We start from the raw sequence: 25,184 nt of genomic DNA, 5'->3' as shown, positions 1-25,184 counted from the left end.
GGATGCCTTTAATTGAATTTAATTTAGCTGGTTTGACACGACATTGTGGGCTGAATGGCCTATCCCTGTGCTGTCCTGTCCTGTGTTCAATAGGCTGGACAGCCAGTGCCCTTTCCCGGTGTGAATGTCTGACACAGCGGGGTGGGGGTATAGTATCATAGTGTCTGATGGGCGGGGGGAGGCGTGCGCTGGTCTATTCTGTAAAGCAACCTGTTTAATTTAGGGATTAGGTTTAACCTGGCATGGCGGCTGCGGAGTGTGGTTTGCTGACTAACGAATTCCCCTCTCCTCTCGCCAGCCGCGCCGCGCAGCAACACACCCTCCACCAAGCGAGGCCTGGCTGGGGGGGCTGGGGGTGACTGCACGGTCTCATCCTGCTGGCTGGGGGAGGTGTGGCGGCAGAGGTTTAAAATTACAACTGGCGGTGAGCAAGGAGGCCGGGTCCGACCCGGCCCGCCGGGGAATAATTGCACACACCGCTGACGCCACAGAAATTCATTTTTTTTATTTAAAAAAAACCTCCGATTTATGCACAGTTTGGCCCCGAACAATAATCTATGATTATCTCTAAGCCCTGACAAACACAACGTTAATTCGATTAGTGCCTGGAATCCGTAAATTTCGAGATGCTGCCCAGCGCTTCAACATTTTCCGTGATTTTTTATGTTGATCTCCCGGCCAGATTTCCTGGGGGGGAAAAAAACAGCCGAGAGAGTTTAACCAGTTGACACCCTGTATGTTGTCAGACCCTCGTTCTCCACTCCCCGGGTCCTGTGCGTTGGAACTGATGAGCCAGACCGTTCTACAGTGCATTTGTCGAAGTTTGTTGAACGGCAGGGACAAAGAACACAGAAAATTACAGCACAGTATAGGCCCTTCGGCCCACAATGTCCTGCTGACCCTTTAACCTACTCCAAGATCAATCTAACCCTTCCCTCCCAGGTAGCACTTCATTATTCTATCATCCACGTGCCTACAGTCTCTTAAATGTCCCTAATGTATCTGCCTCCTGCCACCCTGACAGGGTGATCCTCACACCCACCACTCCGTGTGTAAAAAAACCTACCTCTGACATTCCCCCCCCCCAACACTTCCCTCCAATCACCTTAAAATTACACCCCCTCGTATTGGCCGTTTCCGTCCTGGGAGAAAGTCTCTGGCTGTCCACTCGATCTGTGCCTCTTCTCATCTTGTACACCTCTGTCAAGTCACCTCTCATCCTCCTTCACCCCAGAAAGAAAAGCCCCAGCTCGCTCAACCTATCCTCATAATACACGCTCTCTAATCCAGGCAGCATCCCGGTAAATCTCCTCTGCACCCTCTCTAAAGCGTCCACATCCTTCCTACAGTGAGGTGACCAGAAGTGAACACAATACTCCCAGTGTGGTCTGACCAGGGTTTTATAGAGCTGTAACATTACCTCACGGCTCTTGAACTCAATCCCCCGACTAATGAAGGCCAACACACCCAGACGCCTTCTCAACCACCCTGTCAACTTGTGCGGCAACTTTGAGGCATCTATAGGCGTGGAGACCAAGATCCCTTTGTTGCTTTAGAATGTAGGACAAGGAACAGTACAGCACAGTACAGGCCCTTCGGCCCACAACATTGTGCTGACCTTTTAACCTACTCTAAGATAACCTCCCCTCCCCTCCTACATAGCCCTCCATTTTTCTATCACCTGTTTTCCTATCTAAGAGCCCCGAACGTACCCGCCTCTATCACCACCCCTTGGCAGTGTGGTCCACACACCCACCACTCTCTGTGTAAAAAACCTATCTCTGACATCCCCTCCCCCCATACTTCCCTCCAGTCACCTTCAGATCATGCCCCCTCATATTATCCACTGCCACCCGGGGAAAAGAGGCGCTGGCCGCCCACCTCGCCTCTGCCCCTTGCTCTGCCGCTGGCGCGGGGCTGGTTAATTGATGGGAAAGATTCAGGCCTGGCTCTTTTCGATCGGTAGGGGCTCGCCGTCACAACCACCGACAGAGGATCTCACATCCGTGCAGAGGAAAACAAACAAGGCAAGAGGGCCACTCGGCCCCTCAAGTCTGCCCCACGCATCATGGCTGACGCACGCTAAACCTCAGCCCCTGAATCAGACCCGCTCAGCCCCCAGTTCTCTTCACTGCAAAATATTGATTTAGTTCCCTAGGGAATGCGGTGTAGCAAGAAGCTCTTCTGGTCCCCAAATCCTGAGCCACCCAATGGCGCCCACGTGAAAATTAACCTGAGAAGGCGCCGGAGAGCGGCTTAGTTTCTGCCTCCAATGTCTCTGTCTCCTCTATCCCTTGTCAAGGTGAACGGGGTTTCGCCAGGGCCCCTGACCTGCAGCTGCACCCAAACTTTACGGTGATGGTTCCCGCCCCCGGGGCCAACCGACCGGCCGTTTCTCCGTGCCCCAAGGAGAGGAGCGCGCCTTCGGGGTCCCGAGGCTGCGCGGCCCTATCGGGCAAGCCGATTCTGCGAGAGAGAAGGGAACGTCGGGAAGAGCGGAGCAGCCGGCAAGGGCTTCGTTCTCGTCGGCGGGGGAATTTGCTGCCGACTCTCGGGTCGGAGAAAGTGAGGCGGCAGACTTTAACACCCGCAAACCAGCAAGTTGTTCGGCTTTTGCTGGTCTCCCCTCTCGCTGTGTGACACCTCCACGAGGGAGAGAGAGGGGGAGAGGGAGAGTGGGGCACGTCGAGTTGGTTGGATGAGCGATTAGCTTTTCTGTTGGACAATCGTGGTCTCTCCTCGAGGCTTTGCTATTTCCTGCTCGATGGAGGCTGGGTGCTGACGCTTCTTGCTGGCCGGCTCTCACGACCAGACTGTGTCACAATTTCTCCCCCCAAGCCATCAGACTCCTCAACACCCAGAGCCTGGACTGACACCAACCTACTGCCGTCTACTGTGCCGATTGTCTTGCTTATTATTTATTGTAATGCCTGCACTGTTCTGTGCATTTTATGCAGTCCTGGGTTGGTCTGTAGTCTAGTGTAGTTTCTGTGTTGTTTTTACGTAGTTCAGTGTAGTTTTTGTATTGTTTCATAGTCCTGAAAAATGTCTCGTTTTTACTGGGTACTGTACCAGCAGTTATGGTCGAAATGACAATAAAAAGTGGCTTGACTTGAAATAAGGGTTAATGTTTTGCTTGTGGGTGGGAGTGGGGAGGGGGGTGGTCTTTGGGGTTCTAATGTTTTTCTGTCAATCATTGAGCCCTGAGCCAATAGGCTGGTCCTGGACTTATTTCCTGGCATAACTTACATATTACTATTTAATTATTTATGGTTTTATTACTATTTAATTATTTATGGTGCAACCGTAACGAAAACCAGTTTCCCTCGGGTTCTATAAAGTAGGACTATGACTATTCTTTGGGGCGTTTCTTCCGTTTCGTGGGTGTCTGTGAAGAGTAAGAATTTCAGGTTGTATACTGTATAAATTCTCTGATACTAAATGACTTTAAATTCCCTAATATTGATTGGCACCTGATTAGTTCCAAGGGTTTAGGTGGGGTAGAATTTGTTAAGTGTGTCCAGGATGGATTCCTGCCACAGTATGTGGACAGGCCGACCGGGGGAATGCCATACTAGATCTAGTACTAGGTAATGAACCGGGTCAGGTCACAGATCTCTCAGTGGGTGAGCATCTGGGGGACAGTGACCACTGCTCCCTGGCCTTTAGCATTATCATGGAAAAGGATAGAATCAGAGAGGACAGGAAAATTTTTAATTGGGGAAAGGCAAATTATGAGGCTATAAGGATAGATCTTGCGGGTGTGAATTGGGATGATGTTTTTGCAGGGAAATGTACTATGGACATGTGGTCGATGTTTAGAGATCTCTTGCAGGATGTAAGGGATAAATTTGTCCCGGTGAAGAAGATAAAGAATGGTAGGGTGAAGGAAACATGGGTGACAAGTGAGGTGGAAAATCTAGTCAGGTGGAAGAAGGCAGCATACACGAGGTTTAGGAAGCAAGGATCAGATGGGTCTATTGAGGAATATAGGGAAGAAAGAAAGGAGCTTAAGAAGGGGCTGAGAAGAGCAAGAAGGGGGCATGAGAAGGCCTTGGCGAGTAGGGTAAAGGAAAACCCCAAGGCATTCTTCAATTATGTGAAGAAAAAAAGGATGACAGGAGTGAAGATAGGACCGATTAGAGATAAAGGTGGGAAGATGTGCCTGGAGGCTGTGGAAGTGAGCGAGGTCCTCAATGAATACTTCTCTTCGGTATTCACCAATGAGAGGGAACTTGATGATGGTGAGGACAATATGAGTGTGGTTGATGTTCTGGAGCATGTTAATATTAAGGGAGAGGAGGTGTTGGAGTTGTTAAAATACATTAGGACAGATAAGTCCCTGGGGCCTGACGGAATATTCCCCAGGCTGCTCCACGAGGCGAGAGAAGAGATTGCTGAGCCTCTGGCTAGGATCTTTATGTCCTCGTTGTCCACAGGAATGGTACCAGAGGATTGGAGGGAGGCGAATGTTGTTCCCTTGTTCAAAAAAGGTAGTAGGGATAGTCCCTGTAATTATAGACCAGTGAGCCTTACGTCTGTGGTGGGAAAGCTGTTGGAAAAGATTCTTAGAGATAGGATCTATAGGCATTTAGAGAATCATGGTCTGATCAGGGACAGTCAGTATGGTTTTTTGAAGGGCAGATCGTGTCTAACAAGCCTGATAGAGTTCTTTGAGGAGGTGATCAGGCATATAGATGAGGGTAGTGCAGTGGATCTGATCTATATGGATTTTAGTAAGGCATTTGACAAGGTTCCACACGGTAGGCTTATTCAGAAACTTAGAAGGCATGGGATCCAGGGAAGTTTGGCCAGGTGGATTCAGAATTGGCTTGCCTGCAGAAGGCAGAGGGTGGTGGTGGAGGGAGTACATTCAGATTGGAGGATTGTGATTAGTGGTGTCCCACAAGGATCTGTTCTGGGACCTCTACTTTTCGTGATTTTTATTAACGACCTGGATGTGGGGGTAGAAGGGTGAGTTGGCAAGTTTGCAGACGACACAAAGGTTGGTGGTGTTGTAGATAGTGTAGAGGATTGTGAAAGATTGCAGAGAGACATTGATAGGATGCAGAAGTGGGCTGAGAAGTGGCAGATGGAGTTCAACCCGGAGAAGTGTGCGGTGGTACACTTTGGAAGGACAAACTCCAAGGCAGAGTACAAAGTAAATGGCAGGATACTTGGTAGTGTGGAGGAGCAGAGGGATCTCGGGGTACATGTCCATAGATCCCTGAAAGTTGCCTCACAGGTGGATAGGGTAGTTAAGAAAGCTTATGGGGTGTTAGCTTTCATAAGTCGAGGGATAGAGTTTAAGAGTCGTGATGTAATCATACAGCTCTATAAAACTCTGGTTAGGCCACACTTGGAGTACTGTGTCCAGTTCTGGTCACCTCACTATAGGAAGGATGTGGAAGCATTGGAAAGGGTACAGAGGAGATTTACCAGGATGTTGCCTGGTTTAGAGAGTATGCATTATGATCAGAGATTAAGGGAGCTAGGGCTTTAGTCTTTGGAGAGAAGGATGAGAGGAGACATGATAGAGGTGTACAAGATAATAAGAGGAATAGATAGAGTGGATAGACAGCGCCTCTTCCCTAGGACACCACTGCTCAATACAAGAGAACATGGCTTTAAGATACGGGGTGGGAAGTTCAAGGGGGATATTAGAGGAAGGCTTTTTACTCAGAGAGTGGTTGGTCTGTGGAATGCACTGCCTGAGACAGTGGTGGAGGTGGATACACTAGTGAAATTTAAGAGACTACTAGACAGGTATATGGAGGAATTTAAGGTGGGGGCTTATATGGGAGGCAAGGTTTGAGGGTCGGCTCAACATTGTGGGCCGAAGGGCCTGTACTGTGCTGTACTATTCTATGTTCTATGTTCTAAATGGGACCGTTGATCTTTTGACGCGGAAGCCTTTGGACTGTGGGAGGAAACCGGAGGACCCGGAGGAAACTCACGCAGCCGTAGGGAGTGCGAACAAACTCCTTACGGACAAGAGTGGGACTTGAACCCAGTTCACTGGGGCTGCAATTGCCACCGCCCCCTCCCCCCCCACTGCCCTTTGAATCTCCCAGCCACACAGTCGGTCAGGTTAAACTCCAGCCGCCGCTTCTCTGTCCCTGGCTGCAGCTGACCTGTACCCCCGCAAGGTCGTCTTCGACACCACCCACGCCCTCAGCCAAACTTCGATCGTCCTCCCGCGAAACCTCACCAAAAGAATCAATACGGAGCGGACTGAGGTATCGATCAGCACTGGGAATGGTTCGGGAAATCTTCCTACCCAGTGGAGCCGGAGTCCTGGCTGTGAAGGGTTATTAGAGACCCAGCGCGCTGGGAACGTCGCTGTGGGTGGCGGGGGCAGGGGGGGGTGGCGGTGAATCGGGAGCCGGGGGGGGGGGGCGGCCGGGAAGAAGTTGGCTCACATTTTTTCCTTGCACAGGTCACACTGGTTCTTGTACGTCTGGCCGTCGGTGCCGCAGACCGGCCGGATCTCCTGAATGCAGATCGTGGTGTGGTCACAGTCTGCCTGAATGTGGGGGGTGGGGGGGGGGGACGTAGACAGGGTCAGCTACGCAGCGTTTTACTGCCAACCGTGTCCCACTTCTCCGCCTGGAAACCGGCATTCGGTCTCCCAGACCCATTCTCACCTCTCCAGGAATCTCAATCCCCAGTGCCACCGCCCCCCCACCACCCAGAATCCCAGGCAGTCCGTCCTCTCTCGGAAATCTCAAACCCCTGTCCCATCTCCCGGGAATCTCTGTCTCCATGTCCTACTCTCTCTCTCTCTCTGGAAATCTCTAATCCCTGTCCCAACTATCCTGGGAATCTCTAACCCTAGTCGCACCTCTCCTGGGAATATGAAACAGCAGTCCCACCCCTCCCGGGAATCTTGACCCCAGTGTCACCTCTCCCAGGACCCTCTAACCCCAGTCCCACCTCTTTCCCAGAAATCTCTACTCCCAGTCCCTCCTCTCCCAGTATCTCTATCCCCAGTCGCACCTCTTTCCTGGGAACCTGTCTCCCATCCCACCTCAATCCCGGGAATCTCTAGCCCTAGTCTCACTTCTCCTGGAATTATCAAACACCAGTCCCAACTCTCCCTGGAATCTCTAACACCAGTCCCAATTCTTTCTCAGGAATCTCTTCTCCAGTCCCTCCTCTCCTGGGAAACTTCCTCCCCAGTGTCACCTCTGCTGGAATTTTTATCCCTCTGTCCCATCTCTTTCCCGGGAATCTCCAACCCCAATCTCATCTCTTACTGTGGGAATCTCTACCCGTCTCACCTCTCCTGGGAATATGAAACACCAGCCCCAGCTCTCCCGGGAACCTTGTCAGCTCTACAGAGAGTGTCTAACCCAGTCCCATTTCTTTCTCAAGAATCTCTTCCTCAGTCCCTCCTCTCCTGGGAATCTCTCTTCCCCATGTCAACTCTTTCCCGGGAATCTCTAGCCCATCCCACCTTTCCTGGAATTATCAAACACCAGTAACCCTATAACCCTAGTCTCGCCTCTCCGAGGAATGTCAAAAACCAGTCCTGGGACACTCAGTCCCCTTCCCACCTCTCCCGGGAATCTCTAACCCCAGTCCCACGTTTCCTGGGAATCACCATCCCCAAGCCCACCAGTCCTGTGGGAATATTTAACCCGGGATACTTACTGGCCAGGAGAAGTTGTGGATGCTGGCTGACCCCGAGGATTCTGAAAGAGAGAGGCACATGAGAGTGGGATTGTTACGGAGGTGTCCGGGGCGGATGGTATTCCTCGGGGAGCACGTCCCATTGAGCATGGTTGGAGGGCGGAGAGCAATTTTGGGACCCATAAATCTGGAAAGATGGGCTGGCAATGGAGAGCATCCAGACGATTGAAAGGGTTTAACGTGTGAGGAGTCCTTCATGGCTCTGGGACTGTACTCGCCGGAGTTTAGAAGAACGGGGCAGGGGTCTCTCTTTGGAACCTGTTGAAAATTGAAAGGCCTGGATAGAGTGGATGTGGAGAGGATGTTTCCTATAGTCGGGGAGTCTAGGACCAGAGGACACAGATAGAGTGGAAGTGGAGAGGATGTTTCCTATGGTGGGGAAGTCTAAGGCCAGAGGACACAGATAGAGTAAATGTGGAGAGGATGTTTCCTATACTGGGGAGAGTCTAGGACCAGAGGACACAGATAGAGTGGGTGGGGAGAGGATGTTTCCTATAGTGGGGGAGTCTAGGACCAGAGGACACAGATAGAGTGGATTTGGAGAGGATATTTCCGATAGTGGGGGAGTCTAGAACTAGAGGACACAGACAGAGTGGATGTGGAGAGGATGTTTCCCATACTGGGAGAGTCTAGGACCAGGGGACACAGACAGAGTGGATGTGGAGAGGATGTTTCCTATAGTGGGGGAGTCTAGGACCAGAGGACACAGATAGAGTGGATGTGGAGAGGATGTTTCCTATAGTGGGGGAGCCTAGAACCAGGGGACACAGATAGAGAGGGTGTGGAGAGGATGTTTCCTATCGTGGGGGAGTCTAGAACCAGAGCACACAGATAGAGTGGATGTGGAGAGGATGTTTCCTATAGTGGGGGAGTCTAGGACCAGAGGACACAGATAGACTGGATGTGGAGAGGATGTTTCCAATAGTGGGGGAGTCTAGGACCAGAGGACACAGATAGACTGGATATAGAGAGGATGTTTCCTATAGTGGGGGAGTCTAGGACCAGAGGACACAGATAGACTGGATGTGGAGAGGATGTTTCCTATAGTGGGGAGAGTCTAGGACCAGAGGACACAGATAGAGTGGGTGGGGAGAGGATGTTTCCTATAGTGGGGGAGTCTAGGACCAGAGGACACAGATAGAGTGGATGTGGAGAGGATATTTCCCATAGTGGGGGAGTCTAGAACTAGAGGACACAGACAGAGTGGACGTGGAGAGGATGTTTCCCATACTGGGAGAGTCTAGGACCAGGGGACACAGACAGAGTGGGTGTGGAGAGGATGTTTCCTATAGTGGGGGAGTCTAGGACCAGAGGACACAGATAGAGTGGATGTGGAGAGGATGTTTCCTATAGTGGGGGAACCTAGAACCAGGGGACACAGGTAGACTGGATGTGGAGAGGATGTTTCCTATAGTGGGGGAGTCTAGGACCAGAGGACACAGATAGACTGGATATAGAGAGGATGTTTCCTATAGTGGGGGAGTCTAGGACCAGAGGACACAGATAGACTGGATGTGGAGAGGATGTTTCCTATAGTGGGGGAGTCTAGAACCAGAGCACACAGATAGAGTGGATGTGGAGAGGATGTTTCCTATAGTGGGGGAGTCTAGGACCAGAGGACACAGATAGACTGGATGTGGAGAGGATGTTTCCTATAGTGGGGGAGCCTAGGACCAGAAGACACAGATAGACTGGATGTGGAGAGGATGTTTCCTATAGTGGGGGAGTCTAGGACCAGAGGAGACAGATAGAATGGATATAGAGAGGGTGTTTACTGTAGTGGGGGAGTCTAGGACCAGAGGTCACAGATAGAGTGGATGTGGAGAGGATGTTTCCTACAGTGGGGGAGTCTAGGACCAGAGGACACAGATAGAGTGGATGTGGAGAGGATGTTTCCTATAGCGGGGGAGTCTAGAACCAGGGGTCACAGATAGAGTGGATGTGGAGAGGATGTTTCCTACAGTGGGGGAGTCTAGGACCAGAGGACACAGATAGAGTGGATGTGGAGAGGATGTTTCCTATAGCGGGGGAGTCTAGAACCAGGGGACACAGATAGAGTGGGTGTGGAGAGGATGTTTCCTATAGTGGGGGAGTCTAGAACCAGAGGACACAGATAGAGTAGATGTGGAGAGGATGTTTCCTATAGTGGAGGAGTCTAGGACCAGAGGACACAGATAGAGTGGATATAGAGAGGATGTTTCCTATAGTGGGGGAGTCTAGGACCAGGGGACACAGACAGAGTGGATGTGGAGAGGATGTTTCCTATAGTGAGGGAGTTTAGGACCAGAGGACACAGATGAAGTGGATGTGGAGAGGATGTTTCCTGTAGTGGGGGAGTCTAGGACCAGAGGACACAGATAGAGTGGGTGTGGAGAGGATGTTTCCTATGGTGGGGGAGTCTAAGGCCAGAGGACACAGATAGAGTGGATGTGGAGAGGATGTTTCCCATACTGGGAGAGTCTAGGACCAGGGGACACAGACAGAGTGGATGTGGAGAGGATGTTTCCTATAGTGGGGGAGCCTAGAACCAGGGGACACAGATACACTGGATGTGGAGAGGATGTCTCCTATGGTGGGGGAGTCTAGGACCAGAGGACACAGATAGAGTGGATGTGGAGAGGATATTTCCTATATTGGGGGAGTCTAGAACCAGGGGACACAGATAGAGTGGGTGTGGAGAGGATGTTTCCTATACTGGGGGAGTCTAGGACCAGAGGACACAGATAGAGTGGATGTGGAGAGGATGTTTCCTATAGTGGGGGAGTCTAGGACTAGAGGACACAGATAGAGTGGATATAGAGATGATGTTTCCCGTAGTGGGGGAGTCTAGGACCAGAGGACACAGATAGACTGGATGTGGAGAGGATGTTTCCTATAGTGAGGGAGTCTAGGACCAGAGGACACAGATGAAGTGGATGTGGAGAGGATGTTTCCTGTAGTGGGGGAGTCTAGGACCAGAGGACACAGATAGAGTGGATGTGGAGAGGATGTTTCCTGTAGTGGGGGAGTCTAGGACCAGAGGACACAGATAGAGTGGATGTGGAGAGGATGTTTCCTGTAGTGGGGGAGTCTAGGACCAGAGGACACAGATAGAGTGGATGTGGAGAGGATGTTTCCTATAGTGGGGGAGTCTGGGACCAGAGGACACAGATGAAGTGGATGTGGAGAGGATGTTTCCTGTAGTGGGGGAGTCTAGGACCAGAGGGGTCATGGGATTGCTGCGCGGCGCGGCTCGAAGTGCTGCAAGTTCTATTCTGCGCTGTGTCTCAATAAATGAATAAGTAAAAGTGAACAGGGAACATAGAAAAGTACAGCACAGGAAGAGGCCGTTCGGTCCACAGTGTTGTGCTGTACAGGCTAAAAACCAAGTCAAAGACACCCAAACATTAATCCGTCCTCCCTACACCATGTCTATATCCCTCCGTCTTCCTCACATCCATGTGCCTATCAAACGTCATTTAAAAGCCTCTAATATATTTGCCTCCACCACCATATCAGGCATCCACCACTCTCTGAGTAAAAATCTTACCCCTCACATCCCCTTTGAACCTACACCCTCCCACCTTTAATGCATGCCCTGTATTAGACATTTCAACCCTGGGGATACAGATACTCCATGTCTATCTGTTAAAGTTAAAGTCTGTCCCGAGCCTCGTGGCCCATCAGGCCGGTGCTTATGCTGGTTTCCATGGTGTGAAGCGACTGAGAGTACGAGACTCACCCCCACCCTCCCGGATAGGATCCCAGTCTATCGCGAGGTTAACTCCCAGCATTTGCCGGTACCCATTTTCAGCTGGGCGGACCGGAGCAGTGTGTGGTCAAGTGCCTTGCTCAAGGACACAACACGCTGCCTTGGCCGAGACTCAAACCCACGACCTTCAGATTGTTAGCCCATCTGTGCCTCTCATAATCTTGTAAACCTCTACCAGATCTCCCCTCAGCCTCCAACGCTCCTGAGGAAACACCCCAAGTTTGTCCAGCCTCTCTTGGTAGCTCACGCTCTCTAAACCAGGCAGCATCCTGCTGAATCTCTTCTGCACCCTCTCCAAAGCCCCAACATCCTTCCGATAGTGGAACGACCAGACCTGTATGCAATACTCCAGAGGATGGCCTAACCAGAGTTTTATAAAGTTGCAACACAACCTCCTGACTTTTGAACTCAACGCCTCAACTAATAAAAGCAAGTCTTCTTCACCCCCCTACCTACCTGTGCAGCCACTTTCAAGGAGCTATGAACTTGGACCCCAAGATCTCTCTGCTCGGCAACACTGTTCAGAGTGTTGCCCTTAACAATATACTGTCTCCTTGCATTTGCCCTACCGAGGTGCAACCCCTCACATTTATCTGGGTTGAACTCCATCTGCCATTTCTCTGCCCATATCTGCAACTGATCTATATCGTGCTGTATTCTTTGCCAGTCTTCCACACTATCCACAGCTCCACCAGTCTTGGTATCATCCAGAAACTTACCAACCCGCCCATCTACATTTTATACGCATCACAAACAGCAGAGCTCCCAGCACAGATCCCTGCTGAACCCCACTAATTACCGACGTCCAGCACGAATAAGTCCCCTCAACCACTCCCCTCTGTCCTCTGTGCGCAAGGCAGTTCTGAATCCACTTCACTGCAGACACACCATCTGAAGATAGGGGAGCAGTATTTGGCCATTCGGCTCATGGAGTCCGCTCCACCATGGACGGTGTCCGCAAAGTGCTGGGGGCAGTCAGCTCTGCGGTTTCTTGCGGCCATGGGCGGGGCAGTCGCCGTCCCAAGCCGTGGGGTGGGGTGGGGGAGAAGAGAGAGTGACCGGGAGGGACCTCCGCCTGCCGTCGCTTGCTCTAGATCCCTAGATGTGACCCTAGGCCGCAGGAGTGCGGTCCGTCTGGAAGCGCGGTCGGAGACGGAAAACAAATTCTGTCCTGACCTGCTGGCGGTCACCTGCTCCTGGCCACCGGTGAGTGAAAGCCAACCCTCACTTGCCCGTAAGACCACAAGAGCAGAATTGGGCCTTTCAACCCGTGGAATGTGCTCCACCCTCAACATTTCGGGGAGATTTCTGAACGGCCCGTGGACCCGTGAAGAGGTCCACCAAGGCTGATTTATTGTCCCTCTCAACCCCATTCTCCTGCCTTCTCCCCGTAGCCTTTGACACCCTGACTGATCAAGAACCTAGCAACCTCCGCTTCAAATACGCCCGATGAAGAACGCTGGGGAAGGTTTTGAATTGCTGCTGGACCCGACGTGAGGCAGAAAGGCTCAGTAGCCGCATAACTAACAAACGTTCCATGTACTTGCCCAGGAGGAAGGAAACGACGAGGGAGATGGCGAGGAGCAGCCTGAGTGCCTCCATTGTGAGGGCGACGGGTCTGAGCGGATGGGGGACCGCATTGTTCATGGAACCTTCGGCCCCATTGTTGAACGCTGTTTGTGACCTCAGCGTTAACGGCCAAGAGCGAGGGACACTCTTATCTTCCTGATCGCATTCCTCAACCCCTACTGACCTTGGGGGGGGGGGGCGGGGTGCAGTTAACGTTTCTCAGCCAAGGTCCATTCCGGTCTAAGATGGCGCTGGTGATGCCTAGCGTCTACAAACCGGCAGCAAAATACAAAGCGAAGAAAAGGAGTTAATTAATAACAATTAACACTTTATTAATAATGCTCACCGCCAACAACGGAGAGGCATGGCGGAGGCGGAGGCGAACATTCAGTCGAACGAGTTGCAGGAAGTACGGGATACAGAGAGAGATGAAACTGGGGGTGCAGGAATTCACATTAAAAGGGTTGCTGGGCATGGGTGAGAGAGCACAGGTCAGGGTATTTTTAGCTTTCTTAAGGGGTACAGGGATATTTTATATGATATGACGGATAAGCAGGAATACTTTATACTTAATACTTTATTGTCGCCAGACAATTGGTACTCGAACGTACAATCATCACGGCGATATTTGATTCTGCGCTTCACACTCCCTGGTTTACAAATATTAAATATTAAAGATATTAAAAATAGTTAAAATTAGTAAATATTAAAAATTTAAATTATAAATCATAACTAGAAAATAGAAAAATGGGAAGTAAGGTAGTGCAAAAAAACAGAGAAGCAGGTCCGGATATTTGGAGGGTACGGCCCAGGTCCGGGTCAGGATCCGTTCAGCAGTCTTATCACAGTTGGAATGAAGCTGTTCCCAAATCTGGCCGTATGAGTCTTCAAGCTCCTGAGCCTTCTCCCGGAGAGAAGAGGGACGAAAAGTGTGTTGGCTGGATGGGTCGTGTCCTTGATTATCCTGGCAGCACTGCTCCGACAGCGTGCGGTGTAAAGTGAGTCCACGGACGGAAGATTGGTTTGTGTGATGCACTGCGCTGTGTTCACAATCTTCTGCAGCTTCTTCCGGTCTTGGACAGGACAACATCCATACCAGGTTGTGATGCATCCCAGAAGAATGCTTTCTACGAATAGGGTACTAGGATGGCCAAAGATGGGGGGATAAAGTGTAGGTTAGGGTGTGTGTGTGTGTGTGTGTGTGTGTGAGATTGGGTGAAGGGATTTAGAATGTAAGTCTATTGCACACTCCGGAGCAGTAGGTGGCGGTAATGCACCATTAAGCTGGGTGCCAACAGCCGTAAAACAAGACGGAGAAGAACAAAAAGAGGCGGAGGCGGGAACGAGGGAAGTCCCCTTGTCTGATCGATTTAAGTGCCAGGCCGAACTGGGAAGGTCAGGTACAAGTCGAATAGTGGTGATGGGGTTCAGGCCCCACAGAGATGTCCGAGAGCGAGAACCGGCCCGATGTTTGAACGATTTAAACGCCGGACCAGATTGAAAAGGGTCAGGGGTGTCAGCATCGGAGGCGAGGGACGGGCCAGTTCCGCTCGCTGCTCCACAGCGATTACACGATAAGACCACAAGACAGTGGATCAGAATTAGGCCATTTGGCCCATCGAGTCTGCTCCGCCATTCAATCATGGATGGTCCTTTATTCCCCTCCTCAGCCCCACTCCCCGTAACCTTGGGTGCCGTGTCCAATCACGAACACATCAACCTCTGCCTGTGACCCGGGCTCCACAGCTGCCCGTGGTAACAAATTCCACAAATTCACCACCTGCAAATTTACTCAGCTCTGCGCTGAACTGAGGCTGTTCCCTGCTCCGTCTGCAGTGAGGCCTGGCTTCGTGTCTTCTGCAAAACTTCCGTTCCGAATGCTATTTGCCGACTCTTTATTGCTTGCGCGATTTTTTAAAAAATCTCTCTGCGCACTGGGTGTTTGACGGTCTTTTTAAAAATGGGTTCTACTGGGTTTCTTTGTTTCGAGGCGGCCCGTCAGGAGGCGAATCTCAGAGCTGTATAATGTACACATTCTCTGACAATAATCGTACTTGGAACTCTGAATCTCGCCTCGCTGAAGGGCGCAAGCTTTGGGGAGATCCAGGGCAAACATCCACAGGCGTGCGAAGGGGGGCGCTTTGATCGGTCGCACCGCCGTCTGGAGCCGAGGCGCCAGGACGCAGGGTCACCAGAGGCTGCAAAGGGCTGTTCAACTCAGCCGGCACCACCACGGGCTCAACCCTCCCCGCCACCGAGGACATCTTCAAAAGGTGGGGCCCCAAGAAGGGTGGGGGGGTCCAACACAAAGGACCACTACCACCCAGGACGTGCCCTCTTCTCGTAACTACCATCAGGGAGGAGGTGCAGGAGCCTGAAAACGGCACACTCAATACTTTAGGAGCAGCGTTTTCCCCTCCGCGTCAGATTTCTGGACGGACGTTCAACCCGTGACCACTACCTCCCCGCTGTTCCTCTTTCACACAATTTATCCAGCTTATTGTTTTGTAACATAGAACATAGGACAGTACAGCACAACACAGGCCCTTCCGCCTCTGATGTTGTGCCAAGGGGAAGATGGCGGCGCGACGCAGCGCACAGCGGCCACTCTGGTGAAATGATATCTCTTATCTGTCAGGTAGGGCGCCGTGCACAATCTTGATTTGATGGAGACGGACGTAAGAACACCGAGGAACATCTGGTGAGACCTCTAAAATGTCTGCTTCGCTGCCGCTGCTACTGTGCGATCCAGAATCTCCGGAGGGGAAGGCCCCGAGTCCTCGGCTTTGCTTGTTGCTAGGCGGCCGGGGAGGGGTCGAAGCGCTCGGCAGAGATGGTGCCCGGTGCGCGGTGTCGGAGGGCTGGTCGGAGGCTCGAAGTTTTCGGACGGATGGACTCAGAGTTGACTGTGGTCGGGTGCTGCCAATGCATCGGCAGGTTGTCGGCGCCTGGAGTTTATGGCAGGGAGAGTTTCTCCCTTTTGCCGCCTGCTATCGGGACTACAGCGAGTAGATCGGAACTTTGAGACTTTATTTTTACTGTGCCCAGGTCTGCTCTTTATCAAATTATGGTATTGCTTTGTACTGCTGTAACTATATGTTATAATTATGTTGTCTTGTCAGTGTTAGTCTTTGGTTTCTCCTGGGTGCTTTTTTTTGTGTGATATCATTCTGGAGGAACATTGTATCATTTTTTAATGCATGCATTTCTAAATGACAATAAACGAGGACTGCGGGTCCTCATAATCTAAATCTAAATCTAAACCCTTTAATCTACTCTAAAATCAATCTAACCCTTCTCTCCAATATAACCCTCCAGTGTTCTATCATCCACGTGCCTATCTAAGAGTTTCTTAAATGCCCCTGATGCATCTGCCTCCACCACCACCCCTGACAGGATATTCCATGCATCCACCATTCTCTGTGTAAAGAATTCCCCCCCCCCCCCGCCATATTGTCCTCCAATCACCTTATAATTATGTTCCCTTGTATTAGCCATTTCTGTCCTGGGAAAAATCCACTTATCGTGTAAAATCTTGTAAAAGGTAGATTTGAAAGTTATTCTATTAGATTAGATTATGAGGACACTCAGTCCCCGTTTATTGTCATTTAGAAATGCGTACATGCATTAAAAATGATACAATCTTCCTCCTGAATGATATCACAGAAATACAAGACAAACCAAGACTAAAACTGGCAAAACCACATAATTATAACATATAGTTACAACAGTGCAAAGCAATACCATAATTTGATAAAGAGCAGACCATGGGCACGTTAAAAGAAGTCTCAAAGTCCCGATAGCCCCATCATCTCACGCAGACGGTAGAAGGGAGAAACTCTCCCTGCCATGAACCTCCAAGCACCGCAAACTGGCCGATGCAGCACCTTTGGAAGCACCCGACCGCAGCCCACTCTGAGTCCGTCCGAAAACTTCGAGCCTCCGACACCGAGCACCGAGCACCGTCTCTGCCGAGCGCTTCGACTCTGCCCCGGCCACCGAGCAACAAGCAAAGCCGAGGACTCGGGTCCTTCCTCTCTGGAGATTTCGGATCACACAGTAGCAGCAGCAGCGAAGCAGGCATTTCAGAAGTTTCACCAGATGTTCCTCTGTGTTCTCACGTCCGCCTCCATCAAATCAGGATTGTGCACGGCACCCTACTTGACAAATAACAGACATCATTCACCGGAGTGGCCGCCGCAAGCTGCGTCGCGCCGCCATCTTCTCCTCTGGAAAGTTATTCTATTAGGCTTAATGATGCCTCACCGAATTATTTTTTGGGCAAGAGGTTAGACAATGGACCTTTGTGTGTGTGTGCATCACAGCGCTCTGCTGCCACAAGGCAACACATTCCAGGACGTACGTCGGTGGCTATCAACCAGACTTTGAATCTGGGGCGTGTTTCTTGCAAAACCACAGGGAGCGGTGGGTGTGTGGAACGAGCTGCCAGGGGTGGGGATGGAGGCAGAGACGATCGGGGTGTTTAACAGATACAGGAAGGATGTAGTGCCGAGGCTTTACAAGGCCCTGGTGAGGCCTCACTTGGAGTACTGCGAGCCCCTTATCTTGGAAAGGATGCGCTGAAATTGGAGAAGGTTCGAAGGAGGTTCTTGGAAATGATTTCGGCATTATGTCATATGAAGAGCGTTCGATGCATGATGCGTGACCTAATTGAAACCTATCGACTGGCGAAAGGCCGAGAAAGAGTGGATGTGCAGAGGACGTTTCCTGTGGTGAGAAGGATTGGGACCAGAGGACACAGCCTCAGAATAGAGGGACGGCCATTTAGAAAGGAGATGAGAAGGAACTGCTTTACGCAGCGAGTGGTGAATCGGTGGTATGTACGGCTGAGGAGGAAACATCGTAATGTATACTTAAGTCAGAGGTTGGTAGATTCTTGACTGGTTGGGGCATGAAGGGATACGGGGAGAAGGCAGGAGATCGGGGCTGAGAGGGAAAATGGATCAGCCATGATGAAATGGGGTAACAGACTCGATGGGCCAAATGGCCTAATTCTGCTCTTGTGTCTTGCGGTCTCACGATGGAATATGAACTGTGTGCAGGCAGGAGGGATTAGCTTAATATGGCGCACAACTCCGCCGAGGGCGGTCCCAAGCCCGGCTGCGGGAGGAGGAGGGTCCGGCGTGGGGCTAGCCACCCCATCCCGCAAAAAACCCAGAGGTACAGAAACGCCGGCAGAAGCTCCGAAGACCTCGTCTCTGGGAGAGGATGGGGCACACCTGGGGACAATTTGGAAGGGTGGCCCGGGACGGAGGGACCTGGTGAGCTGCTGTTGGCGGCCGCGCCCCAGTAGGAGCGACGAGGAGGAGAAGGCATCGACATAAGGGCCGAACGGCCTGTTCCTGCGCTGTGGTCTTCTGGTTTCAACTCTACAGATCTGCTTGCTCCCCCTCCCAACCTCCTTTACAACACTGTGGCTGTCCGAGGTGTCCGGCGGTGACAGGAGGCCTGTGCGGGAGAGTTGGTAAGCCGGCACTGGACGGCTCCACTCTCCCGACCTCGGAAGTCCGGGTCCAGTGGGACGAACAAGCGTCACAAACCGGGGTCTTCCCTGATTGCAGTGGGTGACCGTGACCTTTTCCGTGCCTCGTCGCGCCCTTCGCTCTCCACACGGGGCGTTACAGAACCGGCTCCCTGGCCGTTGGGTCTCACCCGCCCAGTCCGCATAGAGCCGACTTCACCAGCTGGGACGGGCACGTCCCTGTCACCCTGGGGTACGAGGTCCGCTGGCGACCCTCACCCGGTTCAGCCCGCCTGTCGAAGCGGAGTACCGGGGTATGGCCGCTGTCTCATGCAAACGGCTACTTGCAGCCACAGGTGAGAGCTGCGTGTCTGGTGGGGACCAACAGTGAGGGGGCTGCCCCGGAGCCTTCACCACTAAATATCCTCTACTCGTAACTCCCCGCACCCCCCCCCCCACCCCGAGTTCCGACAGACGCTAAACGTCGGGTCTTTCTCTCTGCGGAGCTGTCTTCCCTCGGGACCCTCCACCACTGACGGCCGACACGGAGATGGCGCGGTTTGTCTGGCCGCACGGGGAGAGCTAAGACCGGCCGATACCGTGCGCCTGGGGGGCACGAAAGGATGTCTCACTCAGCGCCGGGCCCTGAGTGGCGACTGAAATATCAGTTATACAATATCTACTGCACAGAAACAGGGCCCTCATCCAGTCTGTGCCAAATTATTAATCTGCCTAGTCGCACCGATCTGCCACACGGAACACAACTCTCCCCATCCTTGTACATACATTGATGCTGCCTGACCTGCTGAGTTCCTCCTGTGTGTGTTGCTCCGGATTTCCAGCATCCGCGAAATCTCCTCTCCCTCCCGATACCAGACTGAGTGCCCCATCTGTTCCACCCTTTTCGGGTCCGGACAGACTTTATTTCTGATGTAAAATCAGTGCTCCAGGTGAGGCTCGAACTCACAACCTCGGCATCGCTCGCTGCCCGCACTGCTGTATAAGTACCGCGCGCTAACCGATTGCGCCACTGGAGCCCACAGCTTCCAGACCCTTCCTGTTTCCTCCAGATCCAGCACCGGGGCCGAACATATTCCCCTTGAGATTCGATTTGAAAGATCTGAACTGGAACTTATAAACACAGGAGATTCAGCATAAAATGCTGGGGGGGGGGGGGGAACTCGGCAGATCAGGCAGCGTCTGTGGAAATGATTAAACAGTCTATGTCTCCATGAGACCATAAGATATGGGAGCAGAATTAGGACATTTGGGCCATCGAGTCCGCTCCGCCGTTTCATCATGGCTGATTGAATTTTCCTCTCAGCCCTAATCTTCTGCCTTCTCCCCTTATCCCTTCATGCCCTGATTAATCAAGATTCTATCAACCTCTGCCTTAAATATACGGTAAGACTTGACCTTCACAGCTACCTGTTGCAAAGAATTCCACAGATTCACCACCCTCTGGCTAAAGACGATCCTCCTCATCTCCATTCTAAATGGAGGACCGTCTATTCTGAGGCTGTCCCTAGACTCTCCCACTACAGGAAATATCCACTCTATCTGTGTCCTCTGGTCCTAGACTCACCCACAACAGGAAACATCCTCTCTGCAACCACTCTATCTGTGTCCTCTGGTCCTAGACTCCCCCACTATAGGAAACATCCTCTCCACATCCACTCTATCTGTGTCCTCTGGTCCTAGACTCCCCCACTATAGGAAACATCCTCTCCACATCCACTCTATCTGTGTCCTCTGGTCCTAGACTCCCCCATGATAGGAAACATCCTCTCCACATCCACTCTATCTGTGTCCTCTGGTCCTAGACTCCCCCATGATAGGAACATCCTCTCCACATCCACTCTATCTGTGTCCTCTGGTCCTAGACTCCCCCACTATAGGAAACATCCTCTCCACATCCACTCTATCTGTGTCCTCTGGACCTAGACTCCCCCACTACAGGAAGCATCCTCTCCACATCCATTCTATATGTGTCCTCTGATCCTAGACTCCCCCACTACAGGAAACATCCTCTCCACATCCACTCTATCTGTGTCCTCTGGTCCTAGACTCCCCCACTATAGGAAACATCCTCTCCACATCCACTCTATCTGTGTCCTCTGGACCTAGACTCCCTCACTACAGGAAACATCCTCTCCACATCCATTCTATATGTGTCCTCTGATCCTAGACTCCCCCACTACAGGAAACATCCTCTCCCCATCCACTCTATCTGTGTCCTCTGGTCCTAGACTCCCTCACTACAGGAAACATCCTCTCTGCATCCACTCTATCAAGGCCTTTCACCATTTCATAGGTTTCAATTAGGGCAACCCTCATTCTTCTGAGTTCTGGTGACTACAGGCCCAGAGCCATCAGACGCTCTTCATATGACAAACCATTCAATCCAGGAATCTTTCTTGAGAACCTCCTTTGAACCCTCTCCAGTTCCAACACATGCATTCCAAGATAAGGGGTCACAGTACTCTCATGTGAGGCCTCGCCAGTGCTTTATAAAGGCTCAATATTACATCCCTGCTTTTACATTCTAGTCCTCCTGAAATGAATGTGAATGTTGCATTTGCCTTCCTCACCAAAGTTCAAAGCAAAATTTATTATCAGAGTACATACATGTCACCACATACAACCCTGAGATTCTTTTTCTGTGGGCACACTTAGCAAATCGAAAGAACAGTAACTGTAAACAGGATTGATGGATAACAAACTGTGCCAATTCAGATATAAATAAGTAGCAATAAATAACAAGCATTAGATAATAAGGAAAAAGAGTCCTTAAAGTGAGACCATTGGTTGTTGGGACATCAGAAACAGGTGAGTGTTGTTGTGAGTCGGCTGGGGTGATATACTGCGTCCGGTGCTCCCGATGTGGCCTTCTATATATTGGCGAGACCCGACGCAGACTGGGAGATCGTTTCGCTCAACACCTACGCTCTGTCCCCCAGAGAAAGCAGGATCTCCCAGTGGCCACACATTTTAACTCCACATCCCATTCCCATTCTGACATGTCCATCCACGGCCTCCTCTTCTGTAAAGATGAAGCCACACTCAGGTTGGAGGAACAACACCCTATATTCCGTCTGGGTAGCCTCCAACCTGATGGCATGAACATCGTCTTCTCTAACTTCCGCTAATGCCCCACCTCCCCCTCGTACCCCATCCGTTATTTATTTTTATACACACATTCTTTCTCTCACTCTCCTTTTTCTCTCTCTGTCCCTCTGAATATACCCCTTGCCCATCCTTGGGTTCCCCCCCCCCGTCTTTCTCCCCGGACCTCCTGTCCCATGATCCTCTCATATCCCTTTTGCCAATCACCTGCCCAGCTCTTGGCTCCATCCCTCCCCCTCCTGTCTTCTCCTATCATTTTGTATCTCCCCCTCCCCCTCCCACTTTCACATCTCTTACTAACGCTTCCTTCAGTTAGTCCTGGCGACGGGTCTCGGCCCGAAACGTCGACTGCACCTCTTCCTAGAGATGCTGCCTGGCCTGCTGTGTTCACCAGCAACTTTGATGTGTACTGATTTACCCATGCTAGAATCTTTCCTGTATTACCATGGGCTCATAGCTTGTTAAGCGGTCTCAGGTGTGGCACTTTGTCAAAGGCCTTCTGAAAAACCAGGTACACAACATCAACTGATTCTCCTTTGTCTATCCTGCTTGCTATTTCTTCAAAGCATTCCAACAGATTTGTCAGGTGAGACTTTCCCCCGAGGAAACCATGCTGACTACAGCCTATTTTGCATCCTTAACAATTGACTCCAACATCTTCCCAACCACTGAGGTCAGCCTAACTGGCCTATAGTTTCCATTCTTCTATCTCTCTCCTTCCTTAAAGAGTGAAGTGACATTTCCAATTTCCCAGTCTTCCGGAACCATTCCAGAACCCAATGATTCTTGAAAGATCATTACTAATGCCCTCATGATCTCTTCAGCCACCTCTCTCAGAACCCTGGGGTGTAAACTGTCTGGTCCAGGAGGTATCTACCTTCAGACCTTTCAGGTTCCCAAGAACCTTCTCCCTAGTTATGGTAACTTCACATACTTCATGAGCCCTGACACCTAGAACTTCCACTATACTGCTAGCATCCTCCACAGTAAAGATTGATACAAAATACTTATTCAGTTGGCCTGGCATTTCCTTGTCCCCCATTACTACCTCTCCAACATTGTTTTACAGTGCTTCAATATCTACTCTCCCTTCTCTTTTACACTTTATGTACCTGAAGAAACTTTTGTTATCCTCTTTAATATTATTGTCTATTACTCTTGTATTCTATCTTTACCTTCTTAATGACTTTTTAGTTGCCTTCTGTTGGTTTTTAAAAGTTTCCAAATTCGCTAACTTCTCAATAATTTTTGCTCTATTATGTACCCTCTCTTTGGCTTTTATGTTGGCTCTGACTTTTCTTATTAGCCATAAACTTTTCTTTGGGATGCGTATATCCTGTGCCATCTGAATTGCTTCCAGGAATTCCAGCCATTGCTGCTCCGCTATCATCCACGCCAGTGTTCTTTTCCAATCAATTTTGGCCAACTCCTCTCTCATATCTCTGTAGTTCCCTTTACTCCACTGTAATACTGATACATCTAACTTTAACTTCTCCTTCTCAATTTTCAGGGTGAATTCAATCATATAATGATCACCCACCCCTAAGGGTTCCTTTACCTTAAGCTCTTTAATCAATTCCAGTTAATTGCACAGCACCCAATCCAGGAAAAGCTGATCCCCTAGTAGGCTCAGCCACAAGCTGCTCTGAAAAGCCACATCATAGGTATTCTAGAAATTCCCCCTTTTGTGTTCCAGCACCAACCTGATTCTTCCAATCCCTCTTGACTATTGTATCATCACCCTTTCGACATGCATTTTCTACCTCCTGTTGTAATTTGTAGACCACGTCCTTACTACTATTGGGGGTCTGTATACAACTCCCATCTGTGTCTTTTTACCTTGCTGTTCCTTAGCTCTACCCATAGTGATTCAGCACCTCCCAACCCTATGTCACCTCTTTCTCATGACTTGATTTAATTTTTTTACCGACAGAGCAACACCGCCCCCTCTCTCTTTCTGCCTGTCCATAAGACATAGGAGCAGAATTAGGCCATTCAGCCCATCGAGTCTGCTTCGCCTTCCTTCATGGCTGATCCCAGATCCCACTCAACCCCATACACTTGCTTTCTCACCACATCCTTTGATGCCCTGACCGATCCGGAAACTATCAACTTCCGCCTTAAATATGCTCACAGACTTGGTCTCCACCGCAGTCTGTGGCAGAGCGTTCCCCAGATTCACTACTCTCTGGCTAAAAAAATTCCTCTTCACCTCTGGTTTAAAGGGTCGCCCCTCAGTTTTGAGGAAGTGCCTTCTAGTTCTAGGTACCCCCACCAGAGGAAACATCCTCTCCACATCCACCCTGTCTAGCCCTTTCAACATTCAGCAGGTTTCAATGAGATCCCCCCGCATTCTTCTAAATTCCAGTGAGTACAGGCACAAAGCTGCCAAATGCTCCTCGTATGTTAACCCCTTCGTTCCTGGAATCATCCTCATGAACCTCCCCTAGACTATCTCCAATAACAACACACCCTTTCTAAGATATGGGACTCAAAACTGTTGACAACTGTGGCCTGACTGGTGTTTTAGAAAGCCACAGCATTATCTCCTTGCTTTTATATTTGATTCCATTTGAAATAAATGCCAATATTGCATTTGCCTTCTTTACCACAGACTCAACCTGTGAATTAACCATCTGGGAGTCTTGCACGAGGACTCCCAAGTCCCTCTGCACCTCTGATGTTTGAACCTTCTCCCTATTTAGATAATAGTCTGCACTATTGTTCCTTTTACCAAAATGCATTATCGTACATTTCCCAACACTATTCCATCCTGCCACTATTTTGCCCATTCTTCCAATTTGTCTAATTCCTGCTACAATCACATTGCTTCCTCAGCACTGCCTGTCTGTGTATCATCCACAAACTTTGCCACAAAGCCATCAATTCCATTATCTAAATCACAGACAAACAATGTGAAAGGTAGTGGTCCCAATACTGACTCCTGAGGAACACCACTAGTCACCGGCAACTGACCAGAAAAGGCCCTTTTACTCCCATCCACTGTCTCCTGCCTGTCAGCCATTCCTCTATCCATGCCAGTATTTTTCCTGTAACACCATAGGATTGATCTTTCAATACAATGTGTATCCTTGGATGTTAGGTCCCAACTATACTCTTCTTTCAGCCATGGTTCAGTGATGCCCATAACATCATACCGGCCAATCTCTGTGCTACAAGTTCATCTACCTTATTGCATATACTGCATGCATTCAAATAGCTTCAGTCCTGTATTCACCCCTTTGGATTTTGTCCGCCTTTGTCAACTCACTCTGTTGACTGCAATATCATCAGCCCCTCCTTGCTGGGCGTCTCACTACACATTGCCTCTGTTTGTGCAACCACCTCCTCGTCAACACTATCATTCCAGTGCCCATCCGCTGCCAGATTAGTTTCAACCCACCCAAACAACTCCAGCCAGCCTGTCCGCGAGGATATTGGACCCCCTCGGGTTCAGGCATAACCCATCATACCTTCCCCAGTAGAGATCCCAATGACCCAATGATCTGAACCCCTGTCCCCTGCATTGGTTCCTCACCTGCCAAATCACCCCGTTCTTAC

At 50.5% G+C, this 25,184-nt stretch overlaps 1 protein-coding gene and 1 non-coding gene across 2 annotated transcripts; both read right to left on the bottom strand.

Annotated features, from left to right (window-relative positions):
• Window positions 1–485: 485 nt before the first annotated feature.
• On the bottom strand, window positions 486–19,348 carry LOC140189298 (turripeptide OL11-like). Its single transcript, XM_072245996.1, has 4 exons — window positions 19,300–19,348; window positions 7,657–7,697; window positions 6,423–6,526; window positions 486–687 (listed from the first exon to the last, which is right to left on the bottom strand). Exons 1-4 carry the CDS (start codon window positions 19,340–19,342, stop codon window positions 642–644), a joined length of 234 nt encoding a protein of 77 aa, XP_072102097.1. The 5' UTR covers window positions 19,343–19,348; the 3' UTR covers window positions 486–641.
• A 91-nt stretch (window positions 19,349–19,439) lies between these two features.
• trnai-uau (transfer RNA isoleucine (anticodon UAU)) lies at window positions 19,440–19,534 on the bottom strand. The gene is made up of 2 exons: window positions 19,497–19,534; window positions 19,440–19,475 (listed from the first exon to the last, which is right to left on the bottom strand). It is a non-coding gene; the product is annotated as a tRNA-Ile (tRNA).
• Window positions 19,535–25,184: the final 5,650 nt, after the last annotated feature.

Source organism: Mobula birostris, chromosome 28 (genome assembly GCF_030028105.1).
Source record: "Mobula birostris isolate sMobBir1 chromosome 28, sMobBir1.hap1, whole genome shotgun sequence".
NCBI classification, from domain to species: Eukaryota; Metazoa; Chordata; class Chondrichthyes; order Myliobatiformes; family Myliobatidae; genus Mobula; species Mobula birostris.
The sequence above is the reverse complement of the archived record's forward strand: the minus strand, read 5'-3'. Positions and strand labels throughout refer to the sequence as shown.